Genomic DNA, 20,447 nt, shown 5'->3' with positions numbered 1-20,447 from the left:
AAATCCAAGCTGAAAATCACTGGGCTTTTCAGTGTAACACTCTGGGAGCTGGTTTGGGACGAATGCTGGTACAGCACCAGTGCCCTCTGAACTATCTGGTGATTCTGGAGCTGTGCAGCAGCACCCTTGGGCTAATCCTTGTGAGCTGAGCCCAGGCACAGACAAGGGCTGGCAGAGGGGCTGGTGAGGGGCAGGGGCAGCACAGCCCAGGACCACCAGGGACAGCAGGACCACCAGAGCAAGCACAACTCCACCATTAGTCACCAGCTCCCACAAACATCAATGTGCAAAAGAGATCATGAATTTAGCGGGAGTAACATCAGGTTCCATTCCTAAGACAATTAATTCACTGATTACTTTTATTACACAGTTGTGGTCCAAATCTTAAGGACACTGCATTAGCTTCTACCTGGATTGATTCTTTAACATGGATCACATGAAAGACAGGAATGTCGGCACTATTTCTCATTTCTGATTGTGGTTAAAGATTATAAAATGATTCCTAAGGATTAAATCATTCCTCTGTAGTCATTACAGGTTTTTACATTCTTACTATATATTTATTTAATTGACTACTGAAGAAATACAATTTAGCTTGTGGTTCTTTGGTACAAATCAATAACATGATTATATTTTTTTCATTAAATAATTACTCCTCGCTTGCTTTTCTTTTGATTATTTTGAAATTAACAGGGAACTCCTTTTGAAAAAAAAAAACCACAACAAACTACTTATAGCTTGATCTATCATAAACAATTAAGGAATTTGAAAATACTTGGTAGAAGGGTAGGTTTATTCAAAACCCCCCTGCACACTACTGCTCTCTGAAAGCACTGCCATGCTGATTTTTATCACCGAAAGGCTGGCAAATCCAAAGCTACGACCAAGTTTTGCGTGAATGATGCTCCAGTGAGCCACTGAGCTCAGGAGTGTGGGCAGCACCACAGACCTGTTGGGGAAGTCCATGGGAGGGCTCAGGGTGCTCTGAGTCCCCTGCGGGGACCACTGGGGTACTTTGGGCACAGAGTGGCAGTGGGGGCTGCTGCCTCTGGGAAGGTGTGAGCAGATGAGAGAAGCCTCATTTGTGCTCTGCCAAGCTCCCACGGGCAAGCCCCCGAAGCAGGAGGACACCATGGAGCTGATCAGCACAGCCTGGCTGTGTCCCACCATCCAGGCCAGAGGCACCAAGCTTTTGCTAATCAGAACACAGGAATTCAATATTAAGAAAGCTTTGTGTTATTGCTACAGCTGTTCTCAAACAGGCTTTCTCTTCTCCCTATCACCACAGAGCTGGATAAATCTGGGTGTTCCTTTCTGAAACACAACGATACAGAATGGTCACTGCACTCTGAGATAATTAATACAGGTAATTGCTAAGCTAACTTTGGAATAAGGTACAGATAAGTCGGATAAGCTACAGTTTAGTTTGGAAAAATTAGACCTGACAGATTACTGCATTCATTTCAAACTGAATTTCTGTTAAACAGGTAATTTGTACCTATATCAGATTTTTCATAAAAAATAATAATTTTTATAAATATACCTTAAGATCCTTTTTGTTGATTACAATGTAAAAAGGAAGGGATAACTGTGTATGGACAATGATAAAGTAGCCTGTTGATAATAAATATTTGTCAGGTCTTGCCACATCCGTACACATTCCAATGTTACTGAAGAGACACTGCACTGATAAAAAAAATACCCTCAGAAAAATCAATGGATTTTGAGCTAAAGCAGTTGCTAAACACACAGAAAACATCTTTATCCAACAGCCACAGTGCTGTGAAAATTCCCAAGCCTTGCATTGGTACAGCTAAGGAAAATTTAATCTTCCCAAATACTCATCAGGGCACTCCATCCTGCAGACCTGACAGCCCCACTTATAATTAATTATACAATTTCGATGGGAATATCGACTAAACAAAGCTATAAATCATAGAAAAAGTCAATAGGCATGGACACATTCAATCATGTCCCGACCAATGATTACTACTCTTAAAATACAATAATTATTTTCAGGAGCCAGCTTGAATTAAATTTCTGTCAGGCTGGTACAAGACCGGCGGTTGATGAAGGATGCGATGGATTTTTTGGGTTGAATTCGGCACAGAGACATTTATCCTTTTAGAGAGGTAGTTTGTTTTTAGTGATCATGGTGCTGCGTGTTTAACTAGACCATGAAGATTAGATTATCTCCAATGGCTCATTATATCATTTATCTTTTTCTTCCATGTTTGATCTGGAAGATTTCCCGCTTCTTGATGCATGAAAGAAATGACTACTGATTTTGAAATGGAATGTGTTTAAGTGGGATTCTGCCTGAGCCTTCACACCCCGCGGCCCTGTATGCAAATCAACCAGCAGCCATCCAAAATGCCACTGGGACATGGCAAATGGCACCACCAGGAAGAGCTTTGCTCAGCTTCAGGAACATACTGGGGGGAAATACAAATGACAGACACTTGAGTTCTTCTTAAAAAAAAAAAGCTAAAAAAGTTATTACAATAATACACACAGAGGAAAAGCTGGGACAGGAATGGCATTAGTATGGAATTGGAAGGAGAGTTATTGCTTTGAATTAAATGTCCCCAAAACTGCAAAAGATCAGTGAAAGAAACATTATGTATTTCCCTAGGATGCATTCACTTTGGGAATTTAAAACCAACAACCCCCACAGTGATCTCACAGTGTATTGAAGGCACATTGCCCACACAGGTGAGCACACAGGACACACGAGTCACACTGGGAAGGGATGGCAGCAGGTGCTAAAAGGAGAACCAGACCTTCACCTCCCTCATGGGTTTCACTCCTCAAATTCTTCTGGCCTCAACAAATGAGTGAGATCTCAGATTCTCACATGGAATTAACCTCCTAGGTGAAGCCCACTTAAAAACCAGAGAGGGTACCAGGGCTTCAGCTGCCCTCCTTGCCCCTGGAGCCTCACAGAGAGCCTCCAACAGCCCAGCTCTCTGTGAACAGTGGGAGAATGAGCCATAGGCAGGAGAGGAGAAGAGAGGAGAGGAGAGAGAGGGACAGTCACAGATCGTGTGTGCATCCTATCCCTGTCACAAAGCAGCCACAAGCTGTGTGAGCAGGCAGAGAACTTATTCCTTTAGATACATAACTCCTAGGAACCTTGGATGAAAACAGAGGAAGCTGCAAGCAGTGATATACAGATTTTCCAAAATGAAATAAAATCACCTGAAAGAAAATATAATGCCACTTTTCACAGAAAAATCACAGTCCTTATTACAAATCAGAGCATTAGTGTTCCCTGTCTGCTTTATCCTCTTGGGAAACCTTTTGATTGCCCAAACAGTGACAGTCTGCTGCAGGGTTTGAGATTTCTATTCTACTTATTGTGTTTCTAGTATATTTTGTACTCTCAGAAATATTTTCAGAACAGCTTTGTATGAAGGGCTTTTCCTAAGTTACTGTGGTGCACTGTGAAGAGCTAGTAATGAAACAAGGTGCTTGAAGAAATGCAGACCAGAGGATAGGAAAAAAAAAGTGAATCATCATATACATTTAATGTACAATTTTTTTCTATAATAAAGAAGGTAAACACACCAAAGTTAAGAACCTGCACACAAAATAACTGGCTAAGTGATGAGGAAATCTGGAGCTGTTATTATGTTGGTTCTTCTCATTCTGCAGACAGGAGGGCTGATAAAGATAAAGGGCTGGTTAGAGAAAAGCAATTTGTATGTGACTAGTAAAATTACTCCTTCAAAAGTGTTTAGCAATGAACTTACCGCAGTGCCATTGTTATCTCTAAATACGTCTTGATTAAAATAGTCAAAGAGCTTCTTTTCTAATTGCAGCATAACCTAAAAAAACCCAAACAAACAGAGGAGAAAGGTCAGCAAAGCTCTCGGACTTGGCTGCCCAACACCCAGCTGCTGGCAGTGACCCTTCCAGAGAGATGCAGCCCTTTAAAACCACACGACATTTGCACATGTCCAAAGCCCCTTGTCAGCTGGCCCATTTGCTTGGCTGGCAATCACTTAAACAGATCCAATTAACTGAGCATTAGGTGTGACAATCTATATCCCTCCCCTCCCTCTACATTATCAGTTTGGAACAACTATATTCATGCTCTGTAGAAAAGAAAGTGAACATTCAACACCGTTTCTATTTACACAGGGGTGCTGAGGGCATTAAGTTGTTTACCTTTCGGTCATTATCAGATTCACGAAATATTAGCTTGACTACTTCATTTGTGTCAGCTGCCCGGATGGTCTGCATGGTGGCCTTTGCACATAGTGTCTAAGAAAAACACAAAGGGAGAAAGGGAAACAAGTTTATTCACAACAGAAGGCCAGATTTAATCGAACATTATCAATCGATGTATCCTCAATGCCCACCTGGAAATATGATTTGCTGTAGGTCAAAATACAAAACGTTGCTAACTTAAGTCACTTCCACTCATGATGGACTTGAAACAATAACTTGAATTACCATTTGGAGAGAAACAGGCAATATTAAGAAAGTATCAATCAGATAAGGCAAATAAGCTTTCAGCTTGCTACCATGCAGACAGGTCCTTTCACAGGTATCGCGCATTACTTGTAAACATCCTCCAAACCACTTCTTACAGCTCATGACTCCACACCCCGCTGGGTTCTATGCCAGTTCCTAAGAGCTGGTAACTACACTGGCACTGCAGTTCTGTGAGTTAACTCTTGTTTGCAAAAACGTCTGCTCTGTAAATTCATTTTCCAAGTACACTTTGGAAGCCTGAGCAATCTGGCAGCAACTTTCACGGTTTACTTTGGATAGCAAATTCCCCGTGCAGCATTCTTTAAACTAGAGACAACGCCACATCTCCAAATATTCTGAGGACTGGGTGCCTAAAACACATTGTAAATCAACACTTTATCAGGAACAGAGGTATGAATTTCCACAGAAGCGTTGGGCCTTGGTCCATTGTCCCCTCTCCTTGCTGAGGCCCAGCTCCCCTGGCAATGGGGAGTAACAGGGAATGGGCCGTTCAAAGGGCTGGCTCCACTGCACAGCAACAGGTGAAATCTGGAGCTTTTAGAAAAGCACTTGGGCATAAATTTTACTTAAAAACATACTTTAGATTTGCTGAATCTATACTTTCAGTGAAGCTTTAACTATGTTAAGGGCTTCAAAATGCAGGGATAGACTACATCTTAACTGAGGGGAGGGGTGGGCAGGTTCACCTTGTGCTCTGCAGTCCCCCTGCCTGGGCAGGGTTGTGAGGGTTGTGCACAGGTACCCCTGCCCCTCTGCCTGCCTGCTGGTAACCACGAGGCAGCAGGCAGAAAAGGGGAACTGAGGAAACTTTAGCACTTTTCAAAGGCAGAGATGTGCCCCCACATGTGGGAGGCAGCTCAGCATCCTCACCTGCAACAGAGGCACAGGCTGCTGACAGGATCTGTGCACAGCCCTGGATATGGGTACTGGCAAAGGCCATCATGAACAAAATCTTATTTTGCTAGAGGTTTTAAACAAAGGCATGCTAAAGAAAACAACTCAGTCAAGGAAAGCCAAAGAGGTGACTTCTCTGCTCTGCCTGCTCCATTCCTTTTCGTAATGGCCGGACAACAGATTTTCATTTTGCAAATATTCACGAGTAAAATGTTCCGTGGTAACAGGGTAATAGAATTTCACATCCTACTACATGCTTCTTCCTCTCACAAATAGAAATACTCATATTTGGATTCATTATCAGAGTTGCATTATCTATCAGACACAAGGCCATGAACTACAGCTCACTTCTCCCTTCCCCATTCTCACTTTCTCCTGAAGGCAGAAACACATGCCAAACACGCATTTAAACAAAAATCCATCTGCTTCCAAATACTTTAGATCTCAGCTGAGGTTACTGGCTCCAGAATGGGAACAATCTGTCAATGGACATTCTGCTCCCAGTTGATAAAAGATTTGATCCTTGATAAAGGCCCTTGCTTATTGCCACAGTACAAACTGTGTCCAGTTTGTAAAACAGCAGTGAGCTGAGCGACTTCATCTTTAATGGGTAACTTGTGATTTGGTAAAAAAAACCTAAATCTGATATTTTTCTTCAAGTCTGTGAATGAAACAGGTTCCAACTCCCCATCTCACTGAATGAATGATGTCCATTCCTGACAAACTTTTTTGACTGTTTCCTCACTCCCCAAAAGCATTGCCATGTCCACGGATCACACACATCTCACTCCAGGTTTACCCTAAAATACTCAGCACACGCCAAAGCAGTTGTAGGTGTCTGCACAATCAGAGGTTCCACTGGCACAAGGGGCACTAGCCCCACGGGCACAAGCACAGGCTGCCCTGGGAGAACTCCATCTGCTCTGCAGGATTTTAAGGTGTTTTTTTGGAAGGCTTAGAAGAAGAGCGGGAAGATGCCGGTGGTGGTTGGTTAAAACCTCACTCTGTCAGGGAGGAGAAGGAAGGGCACGGTGATCGCACAGGGGCTCCACTTCTGGGACCACTCACTTTAGGCGCAGACCTCCTACCTGTTCCCTCGCACCCACCATGTCCTGTCGGATGATCCTTTTGTCCCTCAGACACGCACTGACTGCCTGGCCATCTGTGTCCGCACGGAGCCAGTGAGGTAATCCAGCAGCGAGCCATTCCCAACCGCGCTCCCTCCGACCCACTGATTGAAATTCAGAGCACAGACACATAATCGGGTCAAGCCCAAAAAAAGAGCGCTTTGGGCTCATGTGTCACAAATCAGTCTGGTCCCTTCAAACAGCACACCAGATTAGAACAAGCACCCGAACAAACCAGAGCGGAAAACCCGCCGCTCTCTAAAGCTGGTTTCTAAAGCCCTAACAAATCGCTCCATCTTTCACTCATTTAAACTTTCCAAATGAGGGTCAATACGGTCCCCGAGCATCCAAATGCTAATGCGCTTAAGTGCGCTTAAGCAGCTTTCCAGAGTGAATGGGCCAAAGAAGGGCTCGAAAAGACACGGCAGAGTTACTGTCACTGTCAAAAAGTCATTGTAGCCACCCCCAGAGTGGTTGCAATTCAACAAATTCATGATTTCTGTCTCTTAAAGGCATCTGCTTGAGAACATTTTTTTCCCTGAGCTGCTTTATCTCCCAACTTCAGTCCGTCTCCAAAAGAAAAACCCCTCGATCGACTCTTGAGAACCGATACAGAGAAAGGACCCACATACCTTATTGCTTTCAAATTTCACACGCACAAAAAGTTACCTTATTCACAGACAAAAGTGATTGGGCAAAGGTTCATTTCTTATACAAGCTGGAGCACTCCTTTTTTCCTCCTCCTTTCAATTTCTACACAGTCGTAGTCACCCAAGCAGAAAACTTTCGGGACCATGTGCCTTTTTAGGCAAGTCTGCTTATGAAGGGGTTTTTTGTTGCTAGTAAAGAAAATCAAAATGCTATGAAAACCCACTGTTCCTTGCTGAGTATTCCCTCAAAGGTACTCTTTTACAAGGGGAGAAGAGGGGAAATCAGATATCAAAACTCAACATAACTGTTTTGGTTTTTTTTAATATATTTTCTTTGGAAATAAGATTTGGTTAAAAAGCTTGCAGAAGAGTGGCATTCAGAGCTGAGAGACAGCTAAGTATCCAGCCTTTCCCCAGCAAACACAGCTGTGTCTCATTCCTGTTTTCCCATACTCCACACAGGTAGATGCTTTGTAGTACTTTTGAAATAACCCTTTGTGATAATTTATGTGTATGGAACTGTAAAACATAGCAACAACTTTCCTGACAATGGCCTTGGGATGTAGCAACGATGTCCTGTTAGGCTAAGCCAGGAGGGAATGTTTTTTTATACTGGCAAGAGACAAGTACGGAATTTATTTTAAACTTGGCAATCCTCAGAAATGGAAAGCTTGTTATTTACCACATAACACACCTTTAAAATAGATCTGCTCCCCCCTACACACCACACAGCAAAGTGTTTCAGACTATATTTCTGCATACCTACAGTCAAAAGGAATACAGACATTAAAACAATTGTGTTATATATATATAAAGCATGCAACACTCTGTAACATATTTTACATTGTGTTTGTATGGAAGCACTGTGAGCAGCTGTGGACTGCACTGCTGCCTCCTGCACTCCATCCTGTCTACTGATGTTAAAGATGTGTATTATTTTTCCCAATTATTTGAATACTTTTCTTAGGACTTATTACTTTGAATTCTTCTAGAAAAAAAAAAAAAAGAAAAGAAAGTAGAAAATATACATTGTTCTTGTACAATTAAGAAAGTTCAGCAATAGCTGCCATTGCAATTTGCAGTGCTGCATGGATTGACACAGACGTGTTCATGGCTGTGAGTGCCAGGAGAGTAGTGCAGAGTTTGAAGACTGCTAACAGGAGCCAGGTGAAATAAGGTCTTGAGCACATGAGCAACCAAATCCATTACATTTAAGATATTTCATTTTATTCCAGTTACGTACTCTGTGGGTTCTGGCAGGACAGAAAAGACAGATGTACATGGATCATCTAATTATGACAGTGAAATACGTCTTCTGAAATGCTGCTCAAGATTCAAAATCAATCTGAGACTTATTAAATTAGGATAATCAAATGCTTTTTTTATTATTATCTGGATGCAAATTGTATTTGAAATAATCATCAGCAAGGTAAAAGATTTGCTACTTTGGGAATAACAGGAACATGTCTTGTTTGGGCTTCTCTTTTCCTGTGAGGGGCTGATACAATTTCCTGGATATTGGGAATATACCACCATCAAATTCACCAAATCACATGATGTAAGAGAAATGAAATTTGCAAGTGAGAAAAACAAAGTTAAATGTAACTTTCTGAGTCAAAGGGAGTTGAGTATTTAGCCACAGGACAGGTAACACTGTGGTTTTCAAACTCTACCTGCCACTGAAATGGAGGCTGGTCTTTCAGAGCCATGGAGAGGGTTTTGGCCTCACAGCTGCTGCAAACGTCAGGGGCATCACAGGGCTCAGTCCCCCAGGGTGCAGCAATCAAACCCTATCTGAGAGGACACACACTTCTATTGCAAAAATATCCTTTAGACTATATATTAACTTGTGTTAATTTTAATTGTGTGCAAATAGCTATAATGTCCCACAGCAGTTGCTACACCTGTAATACTAATAAGCTCTGAGGAGCAGGAATTGAGCTCAGCAGTGACATAAATGTTACTTGAACAAAGAACAAATACAAACAAGTATTAATGAGAAGTCACTTAAAATATCAACATGGAAAATTACTTTCTCTTGGGATGTTCCCAGAGGAGTCAGCTCATGTCCAGGGGCGCAGAGGTGGCAGAGGAGCCAGATGGATGGAAGAGTGGGAGCCCCTGCAGCTCGTGCCCTGTGCATGGCCCTCCCTTCTGAGGGCACATCCCTGCCCATGACATGACTTTGCTGCCTGTACCATGTCAGGATTTAACCTCACGGGCAGATTGCAGCAGTACCAGTGAGAGCCCGGCCCAGGAGATGCCCAGGACCTACAGCATCAATCTGGCTCCCTCTGCACAGATCCCTCCCTCTGATCTGTGGCACAGTCCGGTGCTGGAATGGCCAGCTCAGGCTGGAATGACCGGTTCAGGGCTGGAATGGCCAGCTCAGTGCTGGAATGGCCAGCCCAGTGCCACGTGTTGGTGGCACAGCCTGCCCTTCTCTAGGTCTGGAGGGAGCCCTGAGGTCCCTCACCATGGCCCCTGGCCTCAGCAGCTTTGCTTTGTGTCAACAGCTGGTGGCAATGACAACTCACTTTTTAATTATCTTCTTCAGACAATAATCTGAATTAAATCCAAAAGGCCTCTGCCTCTGATTCTCCAAGATTACAGATCAAGCTAGAACTCCTTTTCCATCAGACATATTCACCTGCATGCTGACTACCTTCTCACTTTCTCTCTCTGGCTCTCTGGTCAGGTCGCACATCTTTTTGCATTCCCTCATTTGTTTTCCTGACTGTGTTCTCAAGCCTGAGTTCAGTGAAGCATCTGATTCACAAACAATTTACCAGGAGCTGTCTGGCACCTGTGTGAATCAGGACCTGTGTGGAGCCTCTGTGGACAAAGGCAAAGGGCTCCCCTGTCCCCTTTCTGAGGTCTCAGTTTAAATTCACTCGCTGACATCAATAATACACATTCAGGACTTTGATCAGGTCTGGATAAAACCACAGCCCTATAAGATCTGGAAGTACTTGGAAGTAGTGTGCTAGAAAAATCCCTTCCCTCCTCCTGTCCATCCCTCTAATAATTTTGCTTCACTACCTGGTGTCAAATAGTCCTGGGGAAGTTTTCAAAGACAATTATTTGCTTTTTCATATTACAGGGACTGGAACAGTCCAACTGTTCCTAGGAAAATCCTCTGCATATATGCAATATATGCTGTCTTGTCCCATAAGGTGTGAACCTCTTCAGATTTACTCAGACACTCTGTTATTTCTCTTCCATTTTTTTTTCTGCTTTGGCCAAGCAGCAATACCAGCTTGAAAAATTCCTTGTTGGAAACATTCAGAGCACTTTCACTTTTTCACTCCAGCTGACCAAGCAGAGGACTGAGTGTATTGTTTCTGTTCAGCAAAGACTTTGATGAAGCTCACAGAATCTGTGATTTAAGTCTATTTCTGTAGAAAAATGTAAAATCCTCTATTCTCTTGAATTCAGGAGAAATGAAATATGAGGCAGCTTCTCTCCTTATAACTAAGCTTGCTTTTATCTCTTGCAGACTAAAAACCTCTATTTCTTTTCATTTTAAAAGCAAACCCCATCTGCTCCCATGTGTCTTGCAATTGCCTTTGTTTCGAGCAGTAAAATTTGCCTGTGTTTGTGCTGATGGTGTTTGTGTTTCTGCTGCCTCCAAATGTCACGGTTTCTTACAGCCCTAAGAAATGAAACATGGGAGCACTAACAGTGAGTAGCAAAAATTTAAGCCAACACCTAAGAAATTTCTTTGGTGCTTCCTGACTCCCTTCCAGCACTGGACACTGCAGGTTTCCAGGTAACTGGAGTCTGTCAGCCTCATCCTCCTGAATGAACCCTTGCAGGGAGTCCTGACCCAGTCCCTTGCTTCCATCTGACTTCAGCACAGCATCAGAAACACTCCCAACCAGCACTGCCAAAAGGAGTAAATTCAAGAGTTTGTCCTTTAAATCAGTGAAGAGTTTTGTACAAGATCAGTGGTGTGACACAGCTCAAGATCAAGGCTTTACCTCTGGAGAGCGTGAGCCTTTGGCTCCCACAAAGTAGACTCCCTGCAGTAGCTGTCATCAGGAGCTGACTTTAAAAACATGAAATGTTGGGCAATTCTGAAATCAAACCATATATGTACTTAAAATATAGATGCCTTTATGCAGCCACTGAATACTTTTAATGACAAAATTAGAAATATAAAGAAGTAAAAAACTTGATTCTTCTTCCCGTTATGCAAAACACCAAAAAAAAAAAAAAAAAAAATTAGTCCCTTAAAAAAAGACATTCCAGAATAGGAAAGCGACTTGCATGAGGCATGAGTGCATTGAGGGCTGCCAGCAGCTGAGGTCTGGGCTCTTGCTAAGCCTGAGCACAACTGTGGGATGGACAGGTGCCCTCCAGGAGGGACGTGTGCCATCCAGGTCATCAGCCGGTCACAACCCTGTACAGCAAAGTGGGAGAGATGTCCCTGTTTCTTCTACTGTTTCCTGTCTATAGGAAAAAAACACCCTCCCCCCCAAGTTAACTTTACTTTTTAAGGAAACAAACATGACAGGAAAATAATTTCCATCTCACTCTGTTTTCTGGACCTGAACAAGTTGGGAATGCAAAATTCACTGTGTTGATAATTGAAACATGCTGCATGGTGTTACAGTGAGACTAAACCTGGCTGACCAGGTGATGTCCTGCTGGTGCAGCATGTGGACCATTTCCTTACTGTATTTTTCCCCTTTTTTTCCCATTTGTCCAGCCTCTCTGAGCCAACTACTTTTCATCCTGCCACATCTCATTCATTTCTCATCAATGTACTCCCTGTCTGGTTCCACATCATTTGCTCCTTTATTCATGTTTGAAATGGAATATAAGTCCAGCAGCCTGTAAGTTCAAATAATCCTTTTCAGCTAGTTATGTTCAAATAGCCTGGAGAGCCATGGATTGCTGAATTGTGCCTCTCCCATCATGTGGTCATGCAGGTGCCAAGTACCTGGCTGTGGCAGCACCCTGACCCCTGTGAACAGCAGGGCTGTCTCCAGGCACGTTGCCCACCACCAGACTGACACTTCTTCAACAGGACCCAAACCATTATGGAGTTCTCCCATTTCCAGGAGCCCTTATTCACACATTAAAGAAAATGTTTTTGCATAAAACGAATAAAGGATATCTTTGTACTGTGGTAGGTGTGGACACAGGGTTTGCTGTATTCTCCCTGATGAAGGGTAAAACGGAGAGACAGATCAGCCTGTGTACACACCCCACACCCAATAACAACTGGCAACACACAGAAACAGCTGTGGAGTAAAACAGTTAGTGTGGAGAGAGGAAACAAGGTGGCATATTCCATGTGCCACCTCTCTTCACAATCCTGGTAAGGCAGCTCTGCATCCCCTCGGGTGTGGGTTGGATGGTGTGAGAAGGATGGGTTGTGCAGCACTGCAATGTTCAGGACACCCTAGGACATGGAGAAGTCCAAAGCTCAGCTGCTGACCAGTAACAGCCCTCAGCCAACTACTGAGGCACAGCTGATTGGAGAGAGAAAGACTTGGAGGACCAGCAACTTCACAGCACTGGCTGGGGATCCAGAGGGATTTAACCCTGCAATGGATGCTGATCTCACTTGACCCTGGTGGGTGTCAGAGAGCACTGCTGAGTGAGGACAGAAAGCTGTGCCAGAAGCGTGGCTACCAGGGCCCTCCTGCTTGTAATGACCAGTGACCCTCTGGAGGGGATGGGACCCAACTGGGCCAACAACCAGAAAGCCCATTCTAAAGAGTTTCTGAAACACAGATGAAATTTTTTTCCTTAAAGCAAATCAGGATTCAAACATGCTGAGGAACACAGAGGAAACAGAGAGCTCCCAAGTATGCTAAGAGAGGGAAAAACGCGAGTTCAGAAGTGTTAACGCAGCATCACTCAGAACTCACAGCTGGGGCTGGCTGCTGAAGTGCTATTCTTTCTGCTGTATCTTTAAGTGCTGTTAAATTCATTTGTCACTTGATCGAAAGCCAACAGGCTACAAATCTCCCAAGCCCCTCTCGCGCTGAATAGTGACAGGAGGATTCTGTTCGGCCGTCAGGAAACATTTGTGCGCGGCTCTGTCCGCAGTCGTACACGCCACTTTAACTCATCTGCCTCCCCATTCTCCGCAGCCCGGGAGGACAAATTGCTCACTGTGGCTCCCTTTCAGAGGCAGCACAGCGCGCAAAGAATCATGACTGAGCAGAAACACAAGGAACAGGCGCATAAAAATTCATCACTTTGGCCTCCTGACCTCTTGCCACTGGATTTGGCAAACCCCGTCTCAAAAAGTAGCACCGAGGGAGAGCTAAGCAGAGCGGCTGAGTGAAATTACTGACAAAAAATATCTTGGACACAGGAAAACCCCACCAGATGCTTCATTGTCTTTGCAGAGAAGTGGTGCTGAAAAAGGGGGTGATCTACCACATGGCATATTGGGTGGAATAAGTAGTGCCATTGTTTCAGGGCAGCTCTGTCACTTTACTGACCGCAATACAAAGAGGTGTAAAGCAAGATTTAATCCTGACTTTTTAGTCAGCAGATTAAAACCAATCATGCCAGATGTCCACAAGACTGTTTAACATACAGAAAGCTTTTTCATACTCTACAAAAAAGTGAAAGCTGTAATAACTTCTTCTTTATTTCCTCTAGAGAGGCCTTTTTCACTCACTTTTAGTCAGAAAAAAGGGAGATGTTGTAATGGATTTTAAGATGTGCTATTAATTTTTACTCTAGGCTTTGCTCTTTTCCCTTTTGAGACAAACAAAGTAGATTCTTTTACCCTTCCAAAACCAGACAGGTATGCCAATGAAAACTGCTGGTATAAAAAAAGCTGTGGTTTCAAAAAGAATTTATACCCATTAAGACCAGAAATGGGCATTATCAGCAGTGTTAAAGTTCCTCTCCATAATACCTGAAGCAGTGCAAGACATGAAGACGTGGTGGTCATGCTGAGAAAGACACAGATTATCCCTTTGTCCCCCAAACTGGAACTGTGCTGGTGTGACTTTGTGCCCGGGTGTCTCCTCACAGCTGGTCTGAGATGTGCTCTGCTGCCTGCCTGGAGCAGGAGCACAGGGACACACGGCAGCCTTGGGGCTGGGGTCTGGCAGGACCCCTCTGTGCCACCAGACATGGGCTGGCAGGGAATGTCAACTCCACAGCCACTCCTGCAGTGGGAGAGGGATCCAGAACCCTGACCAAGGTCACTGCAAGTTAAACAGGAGTGCTCATAAATGATATTCCTATTTAAAAACACTCACAGAGTGCTCTTCTTTAAATTCACCTACACAACTGCTACACAATTTGCAGTGTTGCAGCTTTCTCCTTTTTCTATTTATAAACAAATTATTATCCAGAAGTATTACCATACAGGATATAAATTCAATAATTATTGTACTTTTAAAACATGTTTAGCAATTTTTCCCGCTATATTAGCAAAGTGGAAATAAGTCTGCATATTAGTGCCCTGCCCTGAATTTCCATAGCCAAAAATGCTGATAAATTCAGCAAAACTCAGAATGTATACTTGGTTTCTCATATTAAATTGCAAATAATGTATGCATTTAAGAAAAATAATTGACTTCTCTTTGGAAAAAAGCTATAGAAAAAAAATACATCTCCTTAAAATTCCAGCACTAGGCTGATTTGTATCACATATATCATTTAGTAACTCGGCAGCAAGAGAACGCCTTGCTTGGCATCCCTTACCTATCAGTTGCCTTGGAAAAAGTACAACTTACATATTTCATTTGTTGTCTTCTCATGTGCTTTAACAAAACCCTCATTGCAAGCTTCTAAAATAAAAGCAACCATCTCAGTGAATCCCTGACCCACACCAGCACTGTTAAACTTAATTTCATACCTCGTAGAGACCTAAGTGAAAAGATAAACCAGACAGACCAGCAAGGCACTGCCTTAGCTCTGCTGACACTAAGTTAGGGACAGGCACGGCTTCTTCCTGGCTGCTTAGTCCTTTCAGAGAACACCTTTAAGACACCTGTAGCTCTTCCTGCTGCGTCACTGCAGGAGGGGAGGACAGTGCTGAGCTGCACAGCTGTGAGCTGTGAGCACAGCTCTTCCCTCCTGCTGCACCTGAACTGCTCTGCCTCCTTTCAAACCAGGGGGCCACTTCTGGAACTCATGTCAGACAAAGGGATAAGTGTGTTTGGGTTGACCATGGCCTGCAGCACTATAAACCACAGCCACAGCTACACGGATAGTACTGTGCTTCCTTCCTGGAAAATGTCTTTCATTAGGTTAATTAAGCTGCACCATTTGTCTTTTTATCATCATCATCCTTACTGTACTCCTTGCAGGTCTTGTGTCATACAACCTATCGATTCTGTGATTCTATACTAACTTTTGGCCAGGCAGACACCTCCAGTACTGCTTCTCTTTTCCCCAGTGCATTATGACAGATGAAAGATGTAAAACAAGCCTTAAATCTTCTGGCCCCTCTCTCTTGTACTGGAGGGACATGGGCATCACAGTGAAGATGATGGTATTTTCTGTGTAACAAAGCTCTCAAGTTACCCAACAGGAATAAGTCAACTAAGTGTAAATCTGACTAAGAGATTTCTGCCATTTAAACACTTATTTCACCAGTACTTATTCCAGCCCAGAATCTGCACGATTTTAAAATGACAATTCTACTCCTTACTTCTGAATTTCTTCAATCAAGTCTTGTGGGTGGCCCTTAAGATACATTTTACCAATTTTTCATGCCCATCCCTCGAAATGTGACCCTGCTCCTGTGCTTTTATCTCTCTGACAACTTCACACAGGAAAACATGCAGCCCCTCTGATAGCATGAAATCGGAAACAATAGCCTCTGGAAACAAAGGGGAGGAGGGAGGCAGGATACAGTCCAGGTCCTCACTGATTTTAGGCACAAACAGATGTTCATAGGACCCAATACCCTGAGCAAGCTGAAAGGAAAAGCTTGTAAAAGAAATGGACCTTAAAAACAATGTATTGAAGAGCTTTAAATAAAGGCAAAGGGAAAAGCAATATGGCTTTCACTGATAAATCTCAGCAAAGAAAACCAAAGTGGCACCATGAATTTCAATGACGCATTTTTCTTTCTCACTGAACTCTACAGCTCATTTTGAAATCTCCAAATTGCTCAAATCTCAACTTAGTTTACAAGTCTCCCATAGCCATTAAAAGATTACAATACAGGCATTTCTATTTCTCGTAACTAATCACCAGAGCTGGGAACACCCAGCGAAGCCCTGAAATATAGGCTAATGCCATTATTTTAAAAGCTGCTTATAGCTCAACAAAGAGGAATATGCTGAAAGAATCTTGATTGGAAAAAATCTTAGACTAGCTGTTGGAACAAATTATGTTCAATCTCCTACTCTTTTCATGGGCACTATTTCAGACTCAAAAGCTCCATGGAAAGAATCCCTGAAGCGCTGTCCTGAATTGGACCAGGGTTCTGTTTCACAAAAGCCAAAACGCGCCATTTACAAACGAAACAAAGTGCGGAATCACTTCTCCGACTGAAGTTTCTGCTTTTGTGATTAAAACTTTCTTCCTCTCTCTTGAAGAGCCTGCCATCCAAAAGGCCCCGTGCCATGCTCCAATGCACAAAATACATGGATTCATTACAGGAGAAAAAAAAACCCTGAAAAATTTGGCACAAAGGCGGGTGCATAGCTTAAGTTCTGTTTAGGGCAGCCCTCACTTGAACTCCGCTCATTTGCACAGATTTTACCTACTGATTGTCTCTATCAGGGACACAGTGGATGGCTAAAAGGAATGTTCCATCAGCTGCTTGTGGTCAGGTGCAGATTTAACTTGGTGATTAGCATCAGTGAAATGCACATATAAATAAAGAAATAAAGAAGTGGTATCTTCCTTCACCAGCATCAAACTCAGTAGAAATTACTTTAATGACAGGCAAAGCTGGGACCAAAGTTATCTAAGTCTGCTCAGGGAGATTTAAGACACAGCAGAGTATGAGACCACAGCCCTCTGATTCCCAGGAAACCCTGTGTCCAACAGCCAGGGTGTGTGAGTTAACCGGAGTGCCGGTCTAAGGAAGCCTGGCTCAGCACACCTGGCCCTACGAGCTCTGAAAGAAGACTCCTCCTTGGCACCCAGACCTGGCCTAGGGTCTGGGTAAGAGGACACAGGGCCTTGCTCTCTCTCCTGTCACACCAAATGATGCCTTTGCAATCCATGTGGTGGAGGTATGCGATGGATTTCAGTACACCTAAAGATGCCAGAGTGATTATGCCATGGGAGCTGAGCTTGAGCTGTTTGCCCTGTCTCCTACTGCTCTGCCAGTGCTCCTGCCTGTGCAACACAGCCCAGCACAAACTTAAACATGATGTTTTCAGAACCCGTCATGCCATAGGATCATTTGATTTCACTTCACCACCTTCATCCAAACTGATGATCTCACAACGAACTGCCTCATTCAAGCAAGTTTTGTGGCTGCATTTTATCCTTCAATTTTTTTCTCACTACCAACTCTTCCATCATTAGTTTGCCTGAAACGAATGTCTAAGCTAACGAGCCTTCAGCTAATGAGAATCTTGCTCAGTGCTTCCCTCCTTTCTTTCCCTTAACTACGGGAAGAAATCTATCACTCTTCCAGCATTCTGCAACGTCCCAGGTACTTCAGTTTGTTCTAAACCATCTTTATAGTCTGTTGGCTACAGATGAGCCATTACAATTGGCTGGTCTTACTGCTTAAACTCCTTCTAACTATGACTGATCTAAGGGGTCACGAAACATCACCCAGGCATTAGTGGTTCAAAGCTTTCCTTCTATTTTAAATTATACACAAATATGTCAAGGTAAAGAGATTTCCAGTACATTCTGGGAAAACATCAATGATTTTTCTACTACCAGATGTGAGCAGAGCTCTTGAACGTTCCACTCGGTTATAATACTTATACCTTGTCAATTCAGCAGTTGTTAAAACTGCAAAAATAAAGGACAGAAATGAAAAATAAATCTTGCTGGCTCACCAATGGCATTTACAAGTGGGGTAATACTGGAAACAGTTACCCTTGATAAGCCCTCCACACCTACTGAAAAGAGGTTCTCCTATCTATGTAATGGACACTTCTGGACTGTCACCAGGTATTTCAGAGTGAGAAAACCAAGACAGACCAGGTTTTTGAATGGCACTGAAAGAATGCTTTTTCTGCATGATTGCTAATGTTGTAGTATTACTTGTAATTGCAGTACTGAACTATCCATAACAACGTGATTTCACAACTGTATGAACTAAGCAACCAATGTGGTTTGCACTAACTGTGACGTGTTTACTCCATAAGGGACATCCTTTAACTTCTCAGAACTACACTCGCTGCGCAAGAAATTCAGCTGCCAGTATTAAAGGATTTTAAAATTACCATTATAAAACCACAATAAATTAGTACACAGAGCTGCTCAGTTAAAAAACTGTAATTCACAGGCTTTGATTCAAGTTCCATTTAGTTCTAGAGAAATTATCAAAGGTGAGAACAATGTTAATGGTAACAGCCTACATATATCCATCTGTACTTCCCAGTACACGCTCACGGCTGAAAAAAAATCTGTGCAAGTTACTGGCAAAAAATCAACTGAAACAGCCAACTGCACAGAAATCACTGGCAGAAATTGCCTTTCATTTCAATGGTCTCAGGTTTTACCAGAAATTCTGACAGGAAGGGGCCAACACTGGCTGTTTGCTGGAGCACACACAATATGCAGCATCAGGCAGAGGTTTGAGTCTTCTGCAGAGTCTGACTACAATAGAATTACAGCCTTAATTTTGTCTACCCCTGCTTTTATTGTTTGTCATTGTTTCTTAGAGTTATTCTGCTGTCAATATTTGAAGAACAGAATCCTGTCTGGATATCGATTTCCTAAAGACTTTGAATCACTGCCTTCATAATGCATATATTTTAAGGCAAGTGCATGCAAAAGGTGGAGGTGAAGCTGCTTATTGAATTAAATCAATACAAGACACCATATTGGCAATTATCATCTAGTATTCATTTTATATAATGTAAAATACCTGGCAGACAGAAGAAAAACAAAGTTCCATCCCACTTTGGCAATCTTTAATTTAAATCTCTTGTATATTCTGGACCTTTGGCTTGCTGAAGTTCAGCTGTTGTCACTCAAGCATTTAGCACACACTGCACTCTGCTCCAAGGATGGGATTGCACAGAGCCACCTCCTGTGGTTTCCCACAGAAGGGAAGGAAGGCACAGAGAGCAGTGCAGCTGCACTCTGAAGGTGTTTCTCCAATGGCAGCTCAAGGGCTGCGCTGTGGGGGCTTCATGACTGAAAAAAACCCCAAATGACAGTAAGGGAGAAATACGAGATCCACACCAAAGTCTAACTCAATCCAGGTTATGTTTGTGTTCTGCAAGTTTAATGACAATACTACAGTTACACTGCATTCAGCTGAAAACAAACAAGGAATTAAATCTGGTTTAATTTTCAGGGAAGCATTAGGGCTGTATGAATAAAAGTAATCTAGAAATAACATTTTAGAAACACGTGATTTCCATAAATAATTCACTCAGTGTATGCATTTCTTTACTAAGGGAGCAGGAGGATCCAAGTGCCACAACAGGATGAGGATCGGTGCTGGTTGGAACCAGCAGCAAGGTTCTGTAATCCCTTCTTGAGGCTGGAGAGCAAACTAACAGCCTCTGCCCATCTGAGAGCTATTTGCTGTGCTCCAGAGCACACAGGCTGTGTGAAGGCTGGACAGGAGATGACGGGAATTGTCCCAGAGCCCCTGAGCAGCCCCCCCTGCGCTGAACCGTGTGGACAGGCTGAGTGCCGAGGCCGAGGCCGATGTTCCTGACAGCTCTGCCTGGCAGGGGCCAAGAAACTGTGCTTCCCTAAAAGCTCAGGGAGATGTTTTCCCTCCAGGAGGCTGATTTCCACACACTCTTCTGGCAGGAAAGCAACAGAGGCTGAGCCCATCCTTCTGTGACGCTGAGGTGTGTCAGCGTGCTGCCTCTTCCTGCTGCCTCTGTGTGGGATGGGGAGCACTGGGATTGGGAGTGTTGGGATGGGGAGCACCACCTGCAGCAGTGTGTGCCAGGAAGGGGGGCCCCCACTTGAGGCATTCTGTGTGTCCTGAAAGAACCGTGGCCCACTCCACAGTCTTTTTTCTCACCTTGGAGGAACAGTTTCCAAGCAGTACAAGGGAGCTGACCCCTCAATCAGTTTTTATGTGGGCTCCAAGAGTGCCATCACAGAGGTTGAACTCTGAATCTGCTCCTACCAGGGGGCTGTCCCATGTATACTGTGTATTTCTCAATCT

General features: G+C 43.4%; 1 protein-coding gene across 2 annotated transcripts in view; it reads right to left on the bottom strand.

The window, feature by feature from the left end:
* INPP5A (inositol polyphosphate-5-phosphatase A) overlaps window positions 1-20,447 on the bottom strand; it is a 188,897-nt gene that overhangs the window by 28,808 nt on the left and 139,642 nt on the right. For both annotated transcript variants that reach the window (XM_050335517.1, XM_050335526.1), the window contains exons 10-11: window positions 4,174-4,269; window positions 3,756-3,830 (exon numbers count right to left, since the gene is read on the bottom strand). In XM_050335517.1, coding sequence (XP_050191474.1) covers window positions 3,756-3,830; window positions 4,174-4,269 — 171 coding nt within the window. The remainder of the gene's footprint in view (window positions 1-3,755; window positions 3,831-4,173; window positions 4,270-20,447) is intronic.

This window comes from Myiozetetes cayanensis, unplaced genomic scaffold, assembly GCF_022539395.1.
Source record: "Myiozetetes cayanensis isolate MyiCay16 unplaced genomic scaffold, myiCay2020 scf10, whole genome shotgun sequence".
NCBI lineage: Eukaryota > Metazoa > Chordata > Aves > Passeriformes > Tyrannidae > Myiozetetes > Myiozetetes cayanensis.
Note: the sequence above shows the minus strand (reverse complement) of the source record. Positions and strands in the feature narration are given on the sequence as shown.